Source organism: Littorina saxatilis, linkage group LG17, assembly GCF_037325665.1.
Source record: "Littorina saxatilis isolate snail1 linkage group LG17, US_GU_Lsax_2.0, whole genome shotgun sequence".
In the NCBI taxonomy this organism is placed as follows: Eukaryota; Metazoa; Mollusca; class Gastropoda; order Littorinimorpha; family Littorinidae; genus Littorina; species Littorina saxatilis.
In genome coordinates this window covers 1397864-1419941 of record NC_090261.1, presented here as the reverse complement: position 1 = coordinate 1419941, position 22078 = coordinate 1397864, and the positions used below count along the sequence as shown (strand labels likewise).

At 44.0% G+C, this 22078-nt stretch overlaps 1 protein-coding gene across 1 annotated transcript in view; it reads right to left on the bottom strand.

Moving 5' to 3' along the window:
• LOC138952667 (nuclear RNA export factor 1-like) overlaps positions 1–22078 on the bottom strand; it is a 35890-nt gene that overhangs the window by 13612 nt on the left and 200 nt on the right. The window contains exons 2-9 of the mRNA XM_070324365.1: positions 21337–21535; positions 20518–20689; positions 20085–20276; positions 19407–19637; positions 17625–17842; positions 10842–10878; positions 9813–10119; positions 8561–8679 (exon numbers count right to left, since the gene is read on the bottom strand). Of these exons, the coding sequence (XP_070180466.1) occupies positions 8561–8679; positions 9813–10119; positions 10842–10878; positions 17625–17842; positions 19407–19637; positions 20085–20276; positions 20518–20689; positions 21337–21535 (1475 nt within the window). The remainder of the gene's footprint in view (positions 1–8560; positions 8680–9812; positions 10120–10841; positions 10879–17624; positions 17843–19406; positions 19638–20084; positions 20277–20517; positions 20690–21336; positions 21536–22078) is intronic.

Here is a 22078-nt window from a genome sequence, read left to right as displayed (position 1 = left end):
TAGACTAGGCAGAAAAGCTTTAGAAACAATGTATAAATCCTTCATATTGCCACATTTTGATTATGCTGATGTTCTCTGGGACAACTGCCCTAAGGAGTTAGCCACCGAGCTCGAAAGTATTCACTTAGATGCAATTCGAACCATTGTTGGAGCAGTCCGCGGTACAAGCCATCAAAAATTGTACGATGAGTCAGGCTTTATTTCATTACTAGAGAGGCGAAAACGTCATAAATTGATATTATTTCACAAGATCGTTCACCGCAAGGTGCCAAACTACTTATTAGCGATATTGCCACCATTGATATCAACTAATAACCCATATCACCGGCGCAGACCTCTAGACAGGAAAGTTCCATCGTTTAAAACTGAATTATATAGAAACTCATTTCTCCCATCTACTACACAACTCTGGAATTCTTTACCAGACTATATAAAACTTAGTGATTCCCTAAGTGAATTTAAGCACTTTTTGTCAAAAAATGTATTTTTTACAAGTAAAATGACTATTTCTAAGAATACTCACCTCAATTTAACTAATAGGAGTTACCTTACTTACGAGTGCTAGACTGAGAAGCGTCCTATGTTACCAGTACTAGACTGTAAACAAGGTCGCTAACTCTAGATTTCCGTCGGTATACCATTTAGGGGAGTAGTCTCCCTTTGTTGGTAGTACCTCTCTGCGCATGTGCCAATGCCCATAATCCCCAGTTTCAATTCGAAGCTATTAAGTCAATAGCGGGGTTGGTGGGAGGGTCTCTGGTTAAATTGAGGTGAGTATTCTTAGAAATAGTCATTTTACTTGTAAAAAATACATATTTCTTTCGAATACATCACCTCAATTTAACTAATAGGAGAATAGATAACAGGCTGGAGGGTTGACTTTCGATCGGTAATCTAGTGTCACCTCACCCGACTCAGCCCATTTGTCCGGAATCCCCCCTGTAAAATCGGGGGAAGAAAAGGATAGATCATCGGACTGAGAAGCAAGAAATCCTGAGTCGGGCGAGTGGCAAGTTGCATTGTTGCCACTGTGTCAACTTGCTCCAGAAAGGGACAATCGAAAGAAAGTCCCACCTGTCAATGTAGAGCTGGTTTCTACTCGATGGTCGTTACTATTCCTCTGATCACTTGTCTTTATCAATGTTGGGTTATGGTTATGACTTGCCATTATGCGCCTTGAGCGACCCAACTTCCCAGCAACGTAAAGTTCTGCAGGCGGATCAGGTGAACGACCTAAAAGACGAGGAATGGTCAGAGATAACAATTCCTCTAATACCTTGAACTTATCACCAAGGTGCGTCTCTGCGACTGATCCTCCATTTAAGGGAGATTGACAGAGTTTCCAGAGATCCTCTAGAATTCTGGTCTGAGGCACCACTTTCCATGGCAAACAATTGTGCCAGTCGCATGAATGAATATATATATCCTCTCTGAATTTACCTCTCTAATGAGGATGGTAGGCACAGATACCAGTGTAAATTCAGGCTGACTTAGCTGTTCCTCCTGCGTGACAGGAAGTAAGCGCAAGTGCGCTCAGCAGTACGGTCACTGTCTGCACCTTACCTGTGCCTGTCTCAACGCATGTGGGGGCTATAAGCCTACCCTTAATGGTTATAGGTACCATTTGTCCTAGAATAGCCAGTGAAAGACAGCCAGCTGTATTGCCTTTACCCAAGGGGAAAACCTGCTTCTTACTTTGAAATTCCACACTTATAGCGTGAGGGGGTCCCCAGTGACCATGGGCATCTCTGAGCCCTTATTGGCTGAATGACCGCTCTTGTCTTACTCAAGAGGGTGCCATGCCTGGCATGCAACTCACTGAGAGGTCCCATTTGTGATTTCAGCAGGACCGTTTTCTGGCTTGATCAGCCAGGTCCTTGATCTAGGTTTTCTGTAAACATGGTTGTAGGTGGCATCTGCTGGGTTGTCTGCCCAGCATAGGTTTTGTGGGTTCTGGGACACTCCAGATTTCTGTAGAGCTCACAAGTTCTTAGATGACTATGCAGTGATGTTCTCCGGCCTATGGCCGAAGGTGCACTATCTTGGGCTGATGCAAAGTTCTGCCCCCTGGTAGTTGAACTCACAAAGATGTCTTATGTTGTGATCTCAGTAGTACTTCTGCCTAGATCACCCAAGTCCATATCTGGATTTTCAGTAGGCGTGGCTGTGGGCGGCAAGTGTTGCATTGTCTGACCAGCATAGCTTTGTGAGCTCTGGGGCACTTCAGCTGTTTGTGGAGCTGAGCTCTAGGGTGACTATGCAGAGTTGTTTTCAGGCCCCTGCCTGAGGCAGGAGGTGTACTCTCTTGGTCTGATGCATAGTTCTGACTTGACAAAGGTCTTAGTCAGCACCCGAGTTGCCACGTTTCTCGCCCAAAAACGACGCGTAGCCGTAGACTGGGAGTGAGTGAGATAGGCTGGTGTGGTATTCCTGGCTCCAGCTAGGATCTCACTGTGTCTCTACCTCAGGCTCTTCGAGCGAGGGAGAAAAGGCTGGTGTGGTATTCCTGGCTCCAGCTAGGATCTCACTGTGTCTCTACCTCAAGCTCTTAGAGTGACACAACTTATACTCACCCAATAACCTTGTGTCACCGTAGACTGGGAGCGAGGGAGATAGCCTTGTGTGGTATTCCTAGCTCCTGCTAGGATCTCACTGTGTCTCTTTCCTCCAGCTCCTTTAGCTTTTGAGTCCAGGCATTTTAGAGCGCCAGTTGTAAGAGGCAAACGAAGCTTGTCCAATTCAAGGTTCGGTTGGAAGGGGTGGCTGAGCCTTCCCAAATCCAAGTGTGTCTGTGGCCGTACCCAATACCCCTAAAGGTAGAGGAAGCTCTTCTTGTTCCAGGAAAATTTGACTCAATGATGGAGGGACGTATGGTTTACCCAGTCCAAGATGTCTGGCAGCACTAATCAATCCGCATGGGCTGAGAGGTCCTCCTTGATCTATGAAATCTGGCCCATGGATCTCATAGTGCGGATGGCTGGCCAGACCTCAGACTATCTCTCAGTGTCCTTCCTGGAAAGTCCATGGAAAAACGGGCGGAGTCACCTCGGGAGACATTCCCTCTTTAGTCAAGTCTGTCCGTCTCTGAAGCATGACGTAGGTTGAGTGCTGTCCCTGTTGAAGGGTTTTGCCTTGACTTGGTTTGTTTGTTTGCTTAACGCCCAGCCGACCACGAAGCGTCATATCAGGGCGGTTCTTGACTTGGTCCAAGGATGATAACCATGAGGTTTTGTAGCCTAAGGACTGCCTGACCCTGGGGTAGGTTGTCTTCCAAAAGCTGCTGATCATCTCAGGGGCACCTGTCCAGTGATCTTAAACGGCCCATCCCTTCTCTAGGACGTCTACTGTCGTCTCTCCTGTTGATGCTTCTGCCAGAGTTGTTACCATTATCAGTCGAGATGTGACCTGTTACAGGTGTCGGACATCCTCTGTTGAGTGTCGACTGTGCAATCTGACATTTCTATCATCATCCCCTGGCTGATGCGGGTGTCAGATGACATTCAGGAAGAAGGGGCAACTCTTACAAGTTGTTACGCTGAGTCCGTCCACAGGTCATGAAAGCATTCTGTACTTGACGATCTCAGAGCACTTCTTCCCCCGTCTCTGCGTTATCTCCAACAGCTCCCCGCCTTGTGATGTAGCCTGAACATGCTCACCCGTGTTGCCCGACGCTTGTATGGCAAGATTCTTGGGCCTGTTACCCTGTTGAACAAGCTCCACTCCAAGTGTGAGTGATCTTCAGAGTCGTTTCCTCAGGCAAATGTATTGAGACACTTTGATTCCTCTTATCTTGGTACGCAGTGTCTGTCTTGTAGCTGTGTATCCGAAGGAGACATCTAGAGACCTCAAGAGCTTGCAGTATGCATGGAAACTGATGTGACTACTATACCCTGTTCAGTTGTCCACCGCTGTTTGACTGGTGATCTGTATGCAGATTGCAGGTGCCATCTTGTTACTGGTAGGGCGGCTCCCCGGTGTGAAGGTTGTAGCCTCTAACCATTAGCTCTCCATTCCAGGTGATGAAGATAACTAGGAGGCTCTAGGCATTCTCCTCACACTCCCAGACTTCTGTGTAGCCGGGCACTGCTGAATATGGTCAGGCCTGAAGTGTTGGTCTAGTTCCAAGAGCGTTAAACATTAGGTCTTCCTCAGTCCGTCAGGAGGTGGTAGACAGGCAATGGGGGGCGGGAGCTGTCCTTCTGGTGCTGAAGCATCGCTACAGGCAGTTTGCAGCACTGAATACTGGTAGTCAAAATGCATGAAGCCACCATCATGATGGGGAACCCTGGCAAAGATAGTGGTGGGAGGGGCCCAGTCCTGTCAACAGCCGTGTTTCGGGGTCACCTCAAGGGAGAGGTTGCAGACGAGGCTGTAGCTACCTCAGGGAGATTCTACTCATGTTACGCCCAGTGGACGTCTTGCCTGACAGCTGGAGGGTCTGTCATAAGCTGTCGCAACGATCCAGGGAGTTATCAGGGCGAAAAGGAAGCCTGTCTCTTCCTGTGCTTACTGGAGGTATTCCCCCAGAGCGCCCGACATTGTCTGTTTGGTAATGTCTACGTATATATAAATACATGTCAATATGACTTAATTCCCCCTCGTACTGATAACGGCATGGATGTGCCAAGAGTTTATCCAGTACCTTTCTCATGAGAGTAGCCGCTCTGTCTAGGAGGCATAGTTAATTGTGTGTTGTAACAACATCCGTTTAGCAAATATGTTATAATTTCCATAATATGAAATGATAAACATTGTATCCCTTGTATGAACCTGACTAGAGCCAGTGTTATTTAAGGGCGGCCTCTTATTGTTAGGTCCTGTTGTCTACTTCTGAGAACCTAGTCGTAGGATTAGGTGACAACAGTAGAGATGTGGCCTTGTTAAAGGTCAAAGGCTTAGGTTTTGCCTACGAACCAGGAATAAGTAGAGGCATGACAACATTATAGGAAGCTCCCCTGTGAGTACAGTACAAGTACCTGCCATATCCGGTCACCCATTAGTCATTGCAAAGGTGACCGCAAATATCAGGTGGCCGTTCATTACAGGCCCCCTCCTCCTCCAAAAAAACACGATCAAGTTTTCATGAAGAAAAGAAAGCGATCATCCACGAGCCGCCGATTCATTGTCTCTGTTAGTTTTGCTTTCGTTTATACATCTTAATTATTTGCGTGTTTAACTCGATCGTCTTGGCTAAGCTATTGTTTCGTATGTTTCTATGTGTGTTGTTTGGATTATTATATATGTATTTGAGTGTCAGATAAACAAGTGTTTCAAACTCACATCAGCTGTGATCGATCCGGAAGTGACTGCCGTAAATGTACATGTATGCGCATGTCTGTATTTACAGTTTGCGCATGCGTAAGTATTCATGTCGTCTGCTCGTGCTGTGCCGTCTGTGCACACAACACACACACACACACACACACACACACACACACACACCACAGGCGCTCGCCCGCGAAAGTGACAAGTGGCCGTTAAGTGGCCGCTCCTGTCGAGTAAGAGGGGCACCTTAGGGCAAAAATCAGTGACCGTTGACCGCGTCAGACAGGTTAACGGCCATTAAGAGTCAATTATAGAAGGAAAACTCATTAGTCATGGGAAAGCTGGCCGCTCCGGGTAGGTTCACGCCCACGAAAGGGCCGGAAATGGAAGGGACTACTGTATTATTCAGAGCCTTGCTCGATCTTGCATGTTGTGAAAACTCAGGTGAGTGTAATACTCATGTGTTAACAACCAAGTTTAGTCATGCCCCTAAGGCATGGTTTCAACTGTATATTATTCATAACATGTCATTCAAGTGTAATGTACATCAATTGTGCACTGGAACAGAACATAAGTATAAATATATATGTGTGCAGTCTGTTCTATTTGAAGAGCTGTCTCCTGGCACAGTGGTATGAACAGATTTTAGCTGAGTGTAAATCTCAAAGTGTAAACACTTGAGTTTATCCATACGTTTAATCTTTTACCACTCAGATAGCTGATTTAAACACTCTTCATAAAAATGGAATTTGCAAGATCAGCTGACTTTTTTGATACCCTTTGCTAAGAAAAGGAATATATCCCAATAAAGATGTCCCATCCTGTGTTTGCATACACTTTACTTCTTCCTTGTCAATTTAAAAAAAATTTTTTTTTTTTTTTTTTTTTATAATTTAATATATATTTATATATATATAATGTGTATGTATGCACGCATACAAGTTAATCAAGTTAAGCTGGCAAGGAAAGTATTCTTTATCCAATTTGAAGAAGTACCACCACATGGTCTCTGTGAGTCCACCATGATCATCTGATAAAAATACCAAAACCATAATCTGCCAACCGCAGAAAACATCGTTTCCCAGAAACATAGGAGAGAGAATTACTTGCCTTTCTCTGAGAGTAAAGGAAGTTCCCTCCGTAATATTCCCGGAGGCGCATATCTCAATCTCAGTGTTTGGTTTTCTTTCCAAGTGGGCGAGGTTTGTTGTTGTTATTCTTCGATACAACCCGCTTTCAGTTCTATCAGCGTTCAAGCGTACTGCGGTCCGTATCTACGCTGCCCGCAAAAGTCATCGCAGTTTGTAATGACCGAAGTATTCATACGCCATATGTAACATTCGCGGGCGCTCTGTGCCTTCAGATCAATCAGCGTTCAAGCGTACTGCGTTCCGTATCTACGCTGCCCGCAAGAGTCATCGCAGTTTGTAATGACAGAAGTATTCATACGCCGTATGTAACCTTCGCGGGCGCTCGGTACTTTGTACGCCTAAAAATTCGGATCAGAAATGCGCTTCCGGTCGGGATAACGCGCATGGTAAACCTCGCTGTAGTCGATAAAAAGCTGTTAAAACGCAAAAAACTTCCGGGTAATTTCGAAGTTGAAGGTCTTGTTCGTATTCCTACATTGATGTGTAGGGTGACCTGCCGTTGCTTTCCATTGAAAGCGGCAAGGTAAGTTATCGTTCGCGGAGTTCTATTGCGCCAATGAAACCGGTCCAACCGCTGTAAATATCTGTTCGACATTCGTAACGACTGAGTAAAGAATAGTTGTCGTTCAATTGCATGTTCACTAGTTAAAAAAGACAAGTAACGGAGCCTGTTAGGCTCTGTGTGTCAACAAGGTATCATTGATGATTGAAGTACCTTCTACTTATGACCAAGTAACTTTGTTACATTTTAAGCCGTTTCACTTTCATTTTCACGGTTCGTTACGTTGTTCAACGTGATGAATCATTGAATGTATACGGGCGTAGTAATCGCCCTTAAAAAGGAAAGCCCAAACCGTGATTGAAGGTGAATGTTGTAGTTCCTGTGAAGGAAGTCTTCTTAGACGGGAAAGGTCTAAATACACGTCTAGCTCCCCGTAGCAAGAAATTGAAACTGGGGATTATGGGCATTGGCACATGCGCAGAGAGGTACTACCAACAAAGGGAGACTACTCCCCTAAATGGTATACCGACGGAAATCTAGAGTTAGCGACCTTGTTTACAGTCTAGTACTGGTAACATAGGACGCTTCTCAGTCTAGCACTCGTAAGTAAGGTAACTCCTATTAGTTAAATTGAGGTGATGTATTCGAAAGAAATACGATTTAAGTCCGCCGTGTTATTTTTATTCTGGAGATCGCATGTCACAAATAATTCACTGTAAGCTCAGGTTATATATAAGTGATCTCAATAACGATCTAGTGAGACGTCACGTTGCTACAGATGCATCTTGTGACTGTGGATTCCCGTCCGAATCCGTACAACACTTCATATTCGATTGTCCAAATTATCGCGAAGCACGTCAGGAAACTATACATACCCTCCCTAATCACACAATTCACCTCCCCCACCTTTTAAACGGAGACAGACAGTATTCTTTAGATTTGAACAGGAAAATTTTTTCCACCGTACACTCGTTCATTGAACGTTCAGGCCGCTTTGGGTAAGTCAGAATAAATGCTCTACAAGCCGGACAACAACTTAAACTTCTGCACATCTCCTACCCATCCCTCTTCTTTTATTCATCTTCTTTCCCTCCTTCCTTCCTTTACTATCTTTCTTTATAATCATTATGCAACGTTCATTACGTTATTAATGGATTTGGTTTATTGAGACAAATTTTTCACCCGTTACCGCCTTATGTTGTAATGTCATGCAGGAACACCACTATAAGCTTCTAGCTTGTTGCTGTTTCTGTGAACTTTGTATACATGTCATGATTGTAACCTTTGTTAAAATAAACTTATGTTTAAACCATAACCTCAGGCGTTTACAACTATTTTAGGATTTGCGCCCTATAGATACCCTTATTATTATTATTATTATAACCTCAGTAAAATTACCCATATTTTAAAACACTCCTTTTTTAAGACCGGATTTTCTCCGATTTGTGTAGAGGGGGTTCCACTGTATCACAATGTACAAAGGTCAAGAGGGGGTCACTGTATCACAATGTACAAGGGTCAAGAGGGGGTCACTGTATCACAATGTACAAGGGTCAAGAGGGGGTCACTGTATCACAATGTACAAGGGTCAAGAGGGGGTCACTGTATCACAATGTACAAGGGTCAAGAGGGGGTCACTGACCGACACGAGGTTGACATCTACGACGAAGGAGTTAGCGTCGTGCGTTGTTCTGGGCAGCGTGCTCAGCTCAGACACAACCTGCAGCTTCCCCTTCTTCAGAAGCCGGTCCTTGATGCGACCTGCACACGTAAACCACACTCAGCTCAGACACAACCTGCAGCTTCCCCTTCTTCAGAAGCCGGTCCTTGATGCGACCTGCACACGTAAACCACACTCAGCTCAGACACAACCTGCAGCTTCCCCTTCTTCAGAAGCCGGTCCTTGATGCGACCTGCACACGTAAACCACACTCACTTCATTGTTCACCGCACACACTATCATCTTTTCTTACCTTTCTTTTCCCCCGGATCTTAAATATACATTCACAAAGAGATCAAATAAAAAAGATCAAATAGCAAAACACAATGAAGTAAAAAACAATTTCAGTCCCAAAAGCTTTAGCTCCGTATCACTGCCAATCTGACAGTCAAACATTCTTTGAAAACAAACTGAAAAGCAACACTGCTGAGCCTGAAACTTTTCACTCAAGTGCACTGAAGCTAAGGACAGTGTCATTTATTTCAACCTGGAAAGAGAATACATGCAACTACAAATTAACCACTTTGAGTTTTATCATCCCCATGTTTGCTTTAGCTTTACAGTGCAGATGTGGACAGGTGAGAGACAGGTGAGAGACAGGTGAGAGAGTGGGGAGAGACACCACTACAAAAGAACTACTGTGAGTCTTAATCATCCCTATGTTTGTTTCAGCTTTATAGTATGAGAGACAGGTGAGAGAGTGGAGAGAGACACCACTACAAATGAACTACTGTGAGTCTTAATCATCCCTATGTTTGTTTCAGCTTTATAGTATGAGAGACAGGTGAGAGAGTGGAGAGAGACACCACTACAAATGAACTACTGTGAGTCTTAATCATCCCTATGTTTGTTTCAGCTTTATAGTATGAGAGACAGGTGAGAGAGTGGAGAGAGACACCACTACAAATGAACTACTGTGAGTCTTAATCATCCCTATGTTTGTTTCAGCTTTATAGTATGAGAGACAGGTGAGAGAGTGGGGAGAGACACCACTACAAATGAACTACTGTGAGTCTTAATCATCCCTATGTTTGTTTCAGCTTTATAGTATGAGAGACAGGTGAGAGAGTGGGGAGAGACACCACTACAAATGAACTACTGTGAGTCTTAATCATCCCTATGTTTGTTTCAGCTTTATAGTATGAGAGACAGGTCAGAGTGTGGAGAGAGGTACCTTTATCGCGCTCATCTCTGCCTCTGATTCTGAGGTCGTTCCTACTGATGGAGAGATAGTCGGCCAGCGAGGGCTGCTTGTTCTCGATGGCAGGGTTGGAGGCAACGGAGAGGGAGAAGATGGCGTTGTCGTGGTAAGCGTCGATGAGCGGCTGGCGGTTGTCACAGTCGTAGATGGTGTAGTACTCCTTGAGGAAGCGCACCACCAGCTCCTGAACCTCCGCGTTGACAAAATACGAGCCCTGCGACACCGGCACCACAGCCGTGCTCACGTCAAACGTGATGGGGGGAGGCAACTCCTTGCCGTCCTGTAGAGAAAACAACGTCACAGTTACTGCCACGCCAACCTGCTTTCCTCCAAGTCAAGGTACCACTTGCATCGTAAGGTAAAGTTAACCATAGCGCATGTTGTGTGACCTGTTCAGCAAGTCAAGGCACCACTTGCATGGTAAGGTAAAGTTAACCATAGCGCATGTTGTGTGACCTGTTCACCAAGTCAAGGTACCACTTGCATGGTAAGGTAAAGTTAACCATAGCGCATGTTATGTGACCTGTTCACCAAGTCATGGTACCACTTGCATCGTAAGGTAAAGTTAACCATAGCGCATGTTATGTGACCTGTTCACCAAGTCAAGGTACCACTTGCATCGTAAGGTAAAGTTAACCATAGCGCATGTTGTGTGACCTGTTCACCAAGTCAAGGCACCACTTGCATCGTAAGGTAAAGTTAACCATAGCGCATGTTGTGTGACCTGTTCACCAAGTCAAGGCACCACTTGCATCGTAAGGTAAAGTTAACCATAGCGCATGTTGTGTGACCTTCACCTCTTGCTCTTACTTCACCTTTCAATTCGGTTTTTCATTTTCTTTAGGTATGTGTATGAGGTTGCCCCCCACCCTTCCCCCATTTCATTTTGGCATTTGTTTTCTGTTGCAAGAAAAGCCTGTCTATTCAACGTAAGCAGAATGAAGTGTTGCAATGTACAGAGGCCAGTGGGCCCCATGGTAACCAGAAGAAAGGGTAACTCACCAGCTTGACCACCTTGGGGAAGCGTTTCCTGACAGCACTGGAACACAGTCACCACGTCGTCACAGGGACAGAAGCACAAGGCAGCAAAACATTGGTCAACCATAAACAACTACACCAAAAATGCCACATACTGCAAGCAGTACCGTTCTCAAATCCTTCCTGCCACAGCCATGCATTCAACATCCTCCCACTGTCGCTCTATAGACCAGTCATGGCTTCTTTCAAACACCACAACCATACATCTTTACATTACTCATGCTTAATTATTAAGGTAACCTGGTAAAAGCCTCCCTTCTTCAGACGCAAGACGTACCTGAATGAAGTCGGCAGGTGAGTGTGAAGTAAAGGGCACAGCGAGACAGACAGAAACAAGTGTGGCAGCAGACAAGGTGAGTGACAGCAGACAAGGTGAGTGACAGCAGACAAGGTGAGTGACAGCAGGCAGACAGCCAGGCTGACAGTGACAGCACCACAGTCACAGCTTGCACTGCCTGTAGCATGGCTGCTAACCTGGGCTGGCGGCACTGCCTGTAGCATGGCTGCTAACCTGGGCTGGCGGCACTGCCTGTAGCATGGCTGCTAACCTGGGCTGGCGGCACTGCCTGTAGCATGGCTGCTAACCTGGGCTGGCGGCACTGCAGGGAACACACTGGAGCTCTATGCAAGCAGCTTGGACACAGACTGATGCGTAGACAGCCAGAGGCTAACAGCAACCTCCTCTCACGCGCAATAGGCCACGTAGACAGCCAGAGGCTAACAACAACCTCCTCTCACGCGCAATAGGCCACACACACATGACACCTGCTCTGAGGTCTTACAAGAAATGAAGAAGAAGTTCTTTCTTTCTTTATTTGGTGTTTAACGTCGTTTTCAACTGTTCAAGGTTATATCGCAACGGGAAGAAGAAGTTGCCAAGCTTGGAAGTGCAGCCTCTAACAATATCACACTGAGATGAGGCACGACTCTCGTCAAATTACAAATTGACTAGCCTCAGCCTAACTCTGACTTCCTCTTCCATGAGTTATCATGAGACAACCCACAAACCTCACCTGACTGACAAGATCAAACTGACACGGACATCAACTTTCCCATGCAATTGCAGCCTCAGACTCAAAGAATCAGTTTCTGCCAAGATCACAATTTCTGTTGCTAGTATGCTAACCCGCGTTCAAATGCAGTTCTGCTTCACGCTCAACTTTGAGCACTGAAGTGGGGCTTGAGAAAGAAGCAAGAAGCGGGAGAGTTGTTACAGACAGCAACATACGTGTAGTAGTGACAAGATGAAAAGAGGAACGGTACAGTTGACATTATTGAGTACAGAGTGGATAGCACTCCCACAAGTGACAAAAGGAGCCTTTAAAGAGAAAAGGAGTAAAGGTGGGTGGGGAAGGATGGGCCACAAACCTCACTAACTTCCTATGAAAGTCTTCTATAAAAGGGAAACTTGACTATCACACAAACACAGATGAAATTAACTGCATTTAAAAAGCAATCAGACCTGACAACGCTGAACAAATCAGCCCTCACAGTGCTAGAGCAAATGGTTTTGGGTATGCCGCCCAACTTTCCTCTTACAATTTGACACAACAAAAAACTTTCACCTTGCATAGGTTTGCATAAAAGCATGTTGTCAAAACTTTAAACTAGGCTACACTGACAGGAACCAGTCTTTAAGCAGATTGAAATTATACATGCACACACACAAATATGCTGACGTACGCACTCACAACTATGCAGACACACACATGGACCCCTCTTCCCAGAAGTCAATCATGACGTTTAAAATATTCAAGTACCAGTGATGCTACCCAAACAATAAAACTGTAAGAGCACATTTGCTTCATTCATGTACAGCCAACATGTTGCCAAGCTTTTCAAACAATCCTTCCCTCCGCTCAACCCACTTCAAATGTCACCAAGTCTAATTGGAGTAACAAGGATACAGTGGAACCCCCTTTTAAGACCATCCTTTTTCACATGTCCTGTTCAACATCGAACGCAGAAGAAGAAGAAGATGTCCTCTTCATAACCTGTGTAAATTGACCTCCATTTTAAAACTCCCTTCTTTTTAAGACCTCATTTTCTCAGATTTTGCAAGGTCTTAAAACGGGGGTTCCACTGACACACACACTCATGTCTCAACACCAGGTGTCATGACAAGGAGTGCAGTGGGCGCCACAAGCCACACACTTTACAATCAGCTTGTGCCTGCTGTTTGCCCAGGTCATGGTAAGCATTCCACACCATCCTCACTCTCAGGCCTTTGTGCTTCAGCGCACTAGCACCGCTTATGTGCGTTGGTCGCAAGATAGTTTTTGAAAGACCATGTTACCAGCATTCCTAAATGCCGTTAAGCAAGTTATTGGCAAACCAATTTATAGAAAAATAAGAGAAAAAAAACCAGTCCAAAATAATAGCAAACTACAGCCATGTAAACATTTTCTAATTATCCTTATACAGCACCCCGTCACAATGCGTTGTGCTTTTATGTTTTCTTTCTCTACCTTCAGCTGTGACGAATTTATCAATAAACTTAACACTGCACCCCGTCACAATGCGTTGTGCTTTATGTTTTCTTTCTATACCTTCTACAGCCATGTAAACCTTTTCTGAACTTCTTATAGAACACACATCACAATGCGTTGTGCTTCTGTCTATACAACCTACAGATATATAAATATTATCTGACTATCTTAAACAGCACCCCGTCACAATGCGTTGTGCTTCTGTCCATACAAACTACAGCCATGTAAACGTTTTCTAATTATTTTATACAGCACACGTCAACATTTTCTAATTATCTTTTATGGCACCCCATCACAATGCGTTGTGCTTTACATTTTCCTTTTACACTACCATCTACAGACATGAAAACCTTTTCTGAACATATTATACAGCACACGTCACAATGTGTTGTGCTTCTGTCTATACAACCTACAGCCCTGTAAATAGTTTCTAATTATCCTATAAAGCACACGTCACAATGTGTTACAAGTGCCTCTGTCTATACCGCCTGTACAAATTCTAATTATCAGATGCAGCACCCCGTCATAATGCGTTGTGCTTTATGTTTTCTTTATATACCAAATACAGACATGCAAACATTTTCTGAATATATTATACAGCACATGTGACAATGCGTTGTGCTTCTGTCTATACAACCTACAGCTATGTAATCATGTTCTAATTATGTCATACAGCACCCCGTCACAATGCGTTGTGCTTCTGTCTATACAACCTACAGCTATGTAATCATGTTCTAATTATGTCATACAGCACCCCGTCACAATGCGTTGTGCTTTTCTTCTCTGGCATATATTCCACAATGTACATACAACTTCTCTGCTTTCTGTCATAAAATGCAGCACACTGATGCAATAAATTGCGCGTCTGTGTTTTCTTTTTTTTCTTCCTCCTAATTATTTATCTAAGCACAGCGTCACAATGCTTTGTGCTTGATCTTTCTTTCATTTCTTCATTATCACTATCTGCATCCCATTATGAAGCGTCACATGTTCAATGTGATGGTGAAGCATCGAACAGAAAACACAATCTGTAACCCTTTCCATATATTGTAAGGCAATAATCTAACAAAAGCTTGACAATACAAACTGATATGTCTTTCCTAGGTTAATTAGATCATGATCAAACAACTATGATTAAAATCACTTGAGCACAATGTATACTGTTCCCTATATGACTTATCAAGCTCAGTACCACAATTGGCCTAACCAATCAAGGACAAAAGATAATGACAAAAACAAAGTGACTATCTACTGCATGTCAGGTTTGCTTTCATTCTTTTCAAAGTCCTAACTAAACTGCATGGGACTTTTTGCAAACCTAACATGGTCCCAGTCTTGTCCAATCAATACAATAATGCATTGTGCTTCACAAAATACCCGAGACGTTTATCAACGTACAACTAAATAAAACAGGAAATAACACCCTTCCTAAAACTGTCACAACACAATAAATGATCAAGTTGCACCCTGACGCAATGCGTTTTGCATTCTGTGCGGCAGTATGCCAGCGAACAAAGCCACATGTACGTGTTTGTCACCAGCCTGCTTCAGTGCACCTGCACTCAGTGGTTCAATCATTGTCAACATCAACAAAAACAGAAAATAGGGACCAAAGTAAGAATGACAAACAAAAATAAAAAGTAAACTGGGATTCCAAGAAGTGTGGAAGTGACCAAGACTTCAAGTAGACTTCTCAGCCAGAAGGTCAAGTGACTGTCACAACACTGATCTTTTGCTGTCAAGCCAGCCCAGCTCCTCTTTTTTACTAATATTTTTTCCCATTTAAGTTTGTCATTGTGGATTTGGAAATGTGGATGTGAATGGGGGGTGGGGTTGAGTCGGGGTTGGACACACTGAAAACTGACCTAAAATTCAAACCAACAAACGAAATTCATGAGGAAGATATACTTGTGGCTTTCGGGTATCACTTTTCTCAGGCAATGGTGATACCTCTGAACCCATGTTGAGGCCAGCCCTACATCCCTACTGCTATGTGTCCAATGTCCAGAATGATTGAACCATCTCCAGTGCCTGTTGGTGCCAGCTTGTCAGCATGGTGACCACACACACTGACACAGTATGTGCGCATGATGTGTGCCAGACCCCCGAGGCGGTCAGTGTTCCGTGTCCCTGTTAGGCCGTCACCTCACTTGGTGTGAGGGATCAAACCCGTCGTTGGTAACACTCACACTCTGGATGCTTGAACACTTCCCATCACCAGGCCACCACTACCATGATCCAGTGTTTCAATTACAACACACAACCAGTTTATATACCGCATCAAATCAAGCAAAATCGGTTCAGATAGCTGTTATCTACTTCTTCATAAATCCCTCAACAGTCAAATGTAATTTATCTCCCCTAGGCCCCCCCCCCCCCCGGGAACACATACACTCACATTTACAGCCAAACACACTGACAGACACACACACTCACACACAATCAGACATACAACGGAACATCTGTTGGTCTGATACTCATGGAAGGAACGTCACATACCTACAGAGCTCAACCCATCCGGTTTCCTCCAGTGTGTGATGTTACTTCCATGTGTCACAAGCACAATCATGCTGCTTGTTCTCTTATTTCACTGATCAAATTGTGTGAAAATGTACACAACTCATTCTCTGGTCCACATTTTATCCCCCACCCTGCCAATCCTTTCTGCACAAACCAGGGCAAGATCTTTCTTTCTTTATTTGGTGTTTAACGTCGTTTTCAACCGTTCAAGGTTATATCGCGACGGGAAACCAGGGCAAGATGGCATCAACTCAAAATGGAATCCGTCTTCTGGGAAATATCCCTTTCTGCTTCTGTATTAAAATATTTTATTGATCACCAAAATCATATGCTATAGAACTGTGGTACTGGCAGAGAGAAAACGGACGATAAACTAATGTATATATAAATATTAAAAAATTTAAATAAAGAAAGACGGAAAAAAGAATAAAATAAAATAAAATATGTGTATATTTTGTCCTCATGAACATATTAAGGGCACCACAGTGGACGCCAGAAAAACATATCGTCAAAAGAAAAAAAGAAGAAGAGGTATCGGACTAGCCGGCAACAAGCACCAGAGGCCAAGAGAAGTCTAAGACACCACAGACCAACGCATCCTGCTATAATTAAATAGACTCCATCAAATTCAACTTTCAATTCTGCATTGGAGTAAATGCTCCAAGCTTTGACTCCTTATTGCATGGGTGCAACATGGAAAATTCCAAAAACCTGCAAAAGTTGGGGTCCAGGGGCCTGGGGTACAGGGGCAGCGCCCCGTTGGGGGGGTCTGGGTGGTTAAGCTGAAGCTTTTTTAGTATTTAAAATGCCAAAAAAAACCTTCCTCCGTGACAGGAGAGCGCAAAAACTACGATCGGCAAACGAAAGAGAATCGGTGAATGTTGACCGATTTTAACGCGTTTTTTTTTATTATCGTCAACTTTTCAAAAATTGGCACTGCCGGCAGCCGATGAAACCAAAAACCGGCTGCCGGCGTGTAGCCGGCAGAGTTGCACCCATGTTATTGTAGCAAAGCAAAGGCCTTCCTTAATGGAGACTGAAGTCTTTTAGTGAAAATCAGTGCCAATACTTTATGCAGCAAGCTTCGTGAAGTGGACTTTGCCCAGTTCATATCCGTGTTGACAAACAGCACTGTCAAGTTGAGCATAGAAGACCTGAGCTAAAAACCCAGCATACAAGCTAAACACATGAGACTGGCCAGAAAAAGACAAGGACTAGTAAGACGGCCGAGGAAAGGGATGAGTGTTGCCAGGTAAAGCAGCATCAGATGTCAGTGCAGTGATGTGGAAGCAGAGAGCGAGGAAGCAACCGTGATCATCAGCCTTCCTCACCGCCCCCAGCTCCCAGCCTGCTGCTCACACAACCACACAGCAACAGTACACCAGTTACAACCCCCTACACTTCTTCATTTACACAATAACAACCTCCTCTACAATCTCTTACCACAGCAGCGTGCTTTTGAAATTAATGTTCCTGAAAGTGCCTTTTCTTTTTAAAAAGTCGATTGTCTTTTGTAATGACTGACGAACATGGCATAAAAACGGGGATCCCCCCTACTCTGTTTGATAGTTCTCTCAATGTTGCTGTGAAAGTTGGTAGTGCACAATATAACAGGGGAGTACATGGCTCTCCTCCCTTCCTTTACCCTGGCCCCACTGTAATAGCTCTCAACCCAACAGGTAACTGTCAAATTTGTTCTGTCGACTCCACCTTTGATCAAGTTATGGGCGGACAATACCTGACATATTCAGTCTGGCCGTGGATCCTGTCGCAGAGCGGGTTTTTGTCGAGCACCAGCTCCGTCAGTTGCCAGCCCTTCAGCTTGTCCAGCTCCTCCACGGCCCTCAGCTGGTTCTTGCTCAGGTCCAGCGACACAACGTTGGGCGCCCGCTGAACCATCTCCTGCACCGAGCTCAGCGACAACATGCGGTTGCTGCTCAGGTTCAAACCCACCAGCTGAAACAACAGGCGCCACAAATATGTTATCACGTGTAAGACACCTGTGTGTAAAAACATTTCAACCGATGAAACAACAGGCGCCACAAATATGGTATCACCTGTGTGTAAAAACAGCTCAACAGATGAAATAACAGGCGCTACAAATATGTTATTTCATTTGAGAAACCTGTGTGTAAAAACAGCTCAACAGATGAAACAACAGGCGCCACAAATATGTTATCATGTATGAAAAAGCTGTGCGTAAAAACACCTCAGGCACCACAAGTGTTAGCATGTCTTTGGTATTTGGATCATATCGTCCTGTGAGCTTACCATCATGTATTTGGATCATATCGTCCTGTGAGCTTACCATCATGTATTTGGTATTTGGATCATATCGTCCTGTGAGCTTACCATCATGTATTTGGTATTTGGATCATATCGTCCTGTGAGGTTACCATCATGTATTTGGTATTTGGATCATATTGTCCTGTGAGCTTACCATCATGTATTTGGTATTTGGATCATATCGTCCTGTGAGCTTACCATCATGTATTTGGTATTTGGATCATATCGTCCTGTGAGCTTACCATCATGTATTTGGTATTTGGATCATATTGTCCTGTGAGCTTACCATCATGTATTTGGTATTTGGATCATATCGTCCTGTGAGCTTACCATCATGTATTTGGTATTTGGATCATATCGTCCTGTGAGCTTACCATCATGTATTTGGTATTTGGATCATATCGTCCTGTGAGCTTACCATCATGTATTTGGTATTTGGATCATATCGTCCTGTGAGCTTACCATCATGTATTTGGTATTTGGATCATATCGTCCTGTGAGCTTACCATCATGTATTTGGTATTTGGATCATATCGTCCTGTGAGCTTACCATCATGTATTTGGTATTTGGATCATATCGTCCTGTGAGCTTACCATCATGTCAATTTGGGTTGCTTTCTCACTGGGGAAAGGGAGCTACCATACAGTACCACACTACCCACATTTTTCTCTTTTTTTTCTGCATGCGTGTATGAAAGACTTGTGAGAAAGAAAAGCTCAACAGCTGAAACAAGCAGCACATATATATACTGGTCAGAAGACTTGCAGTATGACCACTGTCTCCACCCAGAGCTAATGACAACAACAGCAGTGTCAAGTCATTTGACCCTTTAACAAAGCCCTACCCTACTAAGTCAGCTGACTTCAGGTACCTGTAGAGAACAAACCAGCCGCACAATCTGGTGCGTTGAACCTTAAAACGACAGCCTCTGAAAATCCCACATTACCTGAAAGGACCTACGCTTGTTTGCATATTGAACCTAATGGTCTGACCCCAGCAATACAAGTATATATATATATATAGCCTATCAAGTGGTGAGCGAACCGACCTCTGGTATATTCTGCTGGATGATCTGACACCAAGCTATACAAGTATATCCTATCAATGATCTGACACCAAGCTATACAAGTATATCCTATCAAGTGGTGGGGGAACTGACCTCTGGTATATTCTGCTTGATGATCTGACACCAAGTTATACAAATATATCCCATCAAGTGATGAGGTAACTGACCTCTGGTATATTCTGCTGGATGATCTTGGCGACGCACGTGGCGATGACAGGCCTGTTGAGGGGCAGGTAGAGTCCCTCCTGCTGCAGGGCGCGGTCCTCGTACAGCGACGTCAGGTCCAGCGTCTTGATCGAGGGGTCGTAGCGAGCGCTCATCACAACCTTCAGCTTGTCCAAGTTCTCCTCATTCATCACCGGGAAGGGGGGGCTACTCATGTTCACATTGATGATCAGCTGTACACACACAAACACTACATTGATCATCAGCTGTACAAGCACACAAACACTGGGGCTCACTGCATACACAGAGTACATCCACTCCAGGTAAACACTGGTGAAAGTTTGGATGTTGCAAGACACATTTCACAATCCATTCTTTGTCGAGTACAATCCCAATTGTAAAATGTCATTCCCATTATTTTTCTGTTGTCACTCAAAATTCTAAGCGATCTTCAAATATTGACTTATGCTTCGATCGTTTACCTCATGACAAATCTATTTCCAATAAATGTAATCACCCTCCTCCTCGACCTCTAAGTTTAAGCAAGTAAAAGGAAAAAACTACCAAGCTACATTGTGCAAATTCTAAAAAGAAAAGATAAGGCAGATTCAATCACCTAAACCCTCTCCCACCGTCAGAGAAACCCTCCTACAGTAAAGTAGAATGACCAAGACACACACCTTAAAGTTGGATCCGGGCAGCGTGATTCTGCGGCTGACGCCCCGCATGAGGTTTGCCACATCACGGTCGTCCAGATAGAAGACGGCCATCTCCCCCTTGTAGCCAAACTGAATGGGGCGGAAGTTGCCTGGAGCGTGGTTGCCTAGCAGCGTCAGCAGTGTTGCCTTGTCCGTCTCTTTGGCATGGGGGATCTGAAAGCACATCACACTTTCATACAATGCATACAATGTGTAAAAACCATGTTCCTGATCTTATGCTTTTTTGGGTCAATCAAATGTATCCTGCAATTAGAAAGTACCGTCAAAGCATCAACGCTGAACCATTAGTTCTTTTCAGATGGAAAACATTGTTGTTTTACATGCTTTAGGTTCAGGCTATGTATTAGGAAGAACACAGACAGTTCCCAAGATAAAAAAGATATGAGAATCTTACGGAGACTTTGTACCAAGTCTTGCTTCCAGGGTGTGAGTGTGAGGAGGGCAGGAGAGGTCGAGTGGACGGCTTTCCCCCGGCACCACCGCGCTGACTGTTGTCTCTGGGGTACCTATGGTACTGGTCGCCTCGCTTGCCACGCCGTGATTTGGGGCGACCACCATACGGGTTACTGCGCAACAAGGAACAACACAAATCACTGTGGCAGTGTAACTCAAGTACTGGAACGACAGCTTGGGAAATACAAGCATGTGATGTTAGTGTATGTAACCGCAAAACAAAAGCTTCTGTGCTACCTTTCAATGTTCAAAACTACACTTGCGAATGCAGTCACTTGACAGCAAAGAAGGATAATGGCAAGCTTTTACGGCAGCAAGACTTCCTCCTTCATTCAACACAACTGTCTCCATTTCATATAACATTGCAGCAAACACTTTAACAGAAACACAGAATGTTCAAAACATGAACTTCATTTGGGTGGAAAATACATCATGCGGTGATGTACACAGTGTCATTGAAAAGTGCTACAAACATAAACTTTGGAAAATCTTTCAAGTTTGAAAGCAAGCTCTCATTGATAAACATTGATGATCACAATTAAAACGAAATGCCCTGACAAAAGCAATACCTAGTACCTGAGATACTACAATGTTCCCGACTTCTAGTTCTTCCCCCTGAATAATTACTGAAAAATGTATTTATAACTCTAGCAACAACAAAAATCTCACTGTGATTTTGAGGTATAACTATAATTATGCATAAAATTGATTATAAGATTTATAACTTTAAGTAAAGGTATTATGAAACAAGGACACTTACAATCTTGGTTGAGAACCATGAGCGTGCTCAGCATCCCCGCCCATCATGACGTCCCCCTCTGTGTCCACAGGTCCGCCAGCCTGGTTCTTGTAGCCTCCGCCCTGCCCCCTGCCGCGGTACGAACCTCGACTCCACGACTTGTTGTTGAACTTGCGACGGTTGTTGCCTCGCCCTCGCGGAGCCCAGCGGTCATCATGATCTGCAGCCATAACATGCAGTGAAACTTTTGTCACTATCAGCACAGCAAAATATCTTGTAGATGTTGTCCAACCAATACACATGAATTTCTCAAATAGATGCTCCCGTCTTTATCTAGGCTAGGAGGAGTAGGACATTACTAGTAATTAATATGCACAATGAATCATTCCTTAAAATTAACTAATCGAAGGTTGCAAGAGCTTTAAATATCAAATGGGGGTTTCATTTAGTTTTAACGATACTCTCTTCAATTTCAGACCAGGATGTGGTTTTCTGTTTCTTTCAGTTTCACTTTCAGAATTCCGCATGCAGGGAAAATCAGCAAGCACATCGATTCAACGATTGATTGAAAGATTCTCAAAATACTTCTAAGAAATGACGTTACTTCTACAACATTGCCGGTTCATATTACTAGTTAGTTACTATTGAAATTCCCGATTTCTTTTTCTGGACTTGACACTTCATCCACAAAATTGACCACGAACTCAGTCAGATCTACTTAGGTCTTATCTTTCTGATAGACTGTCAGTTGTCAGGAACGACA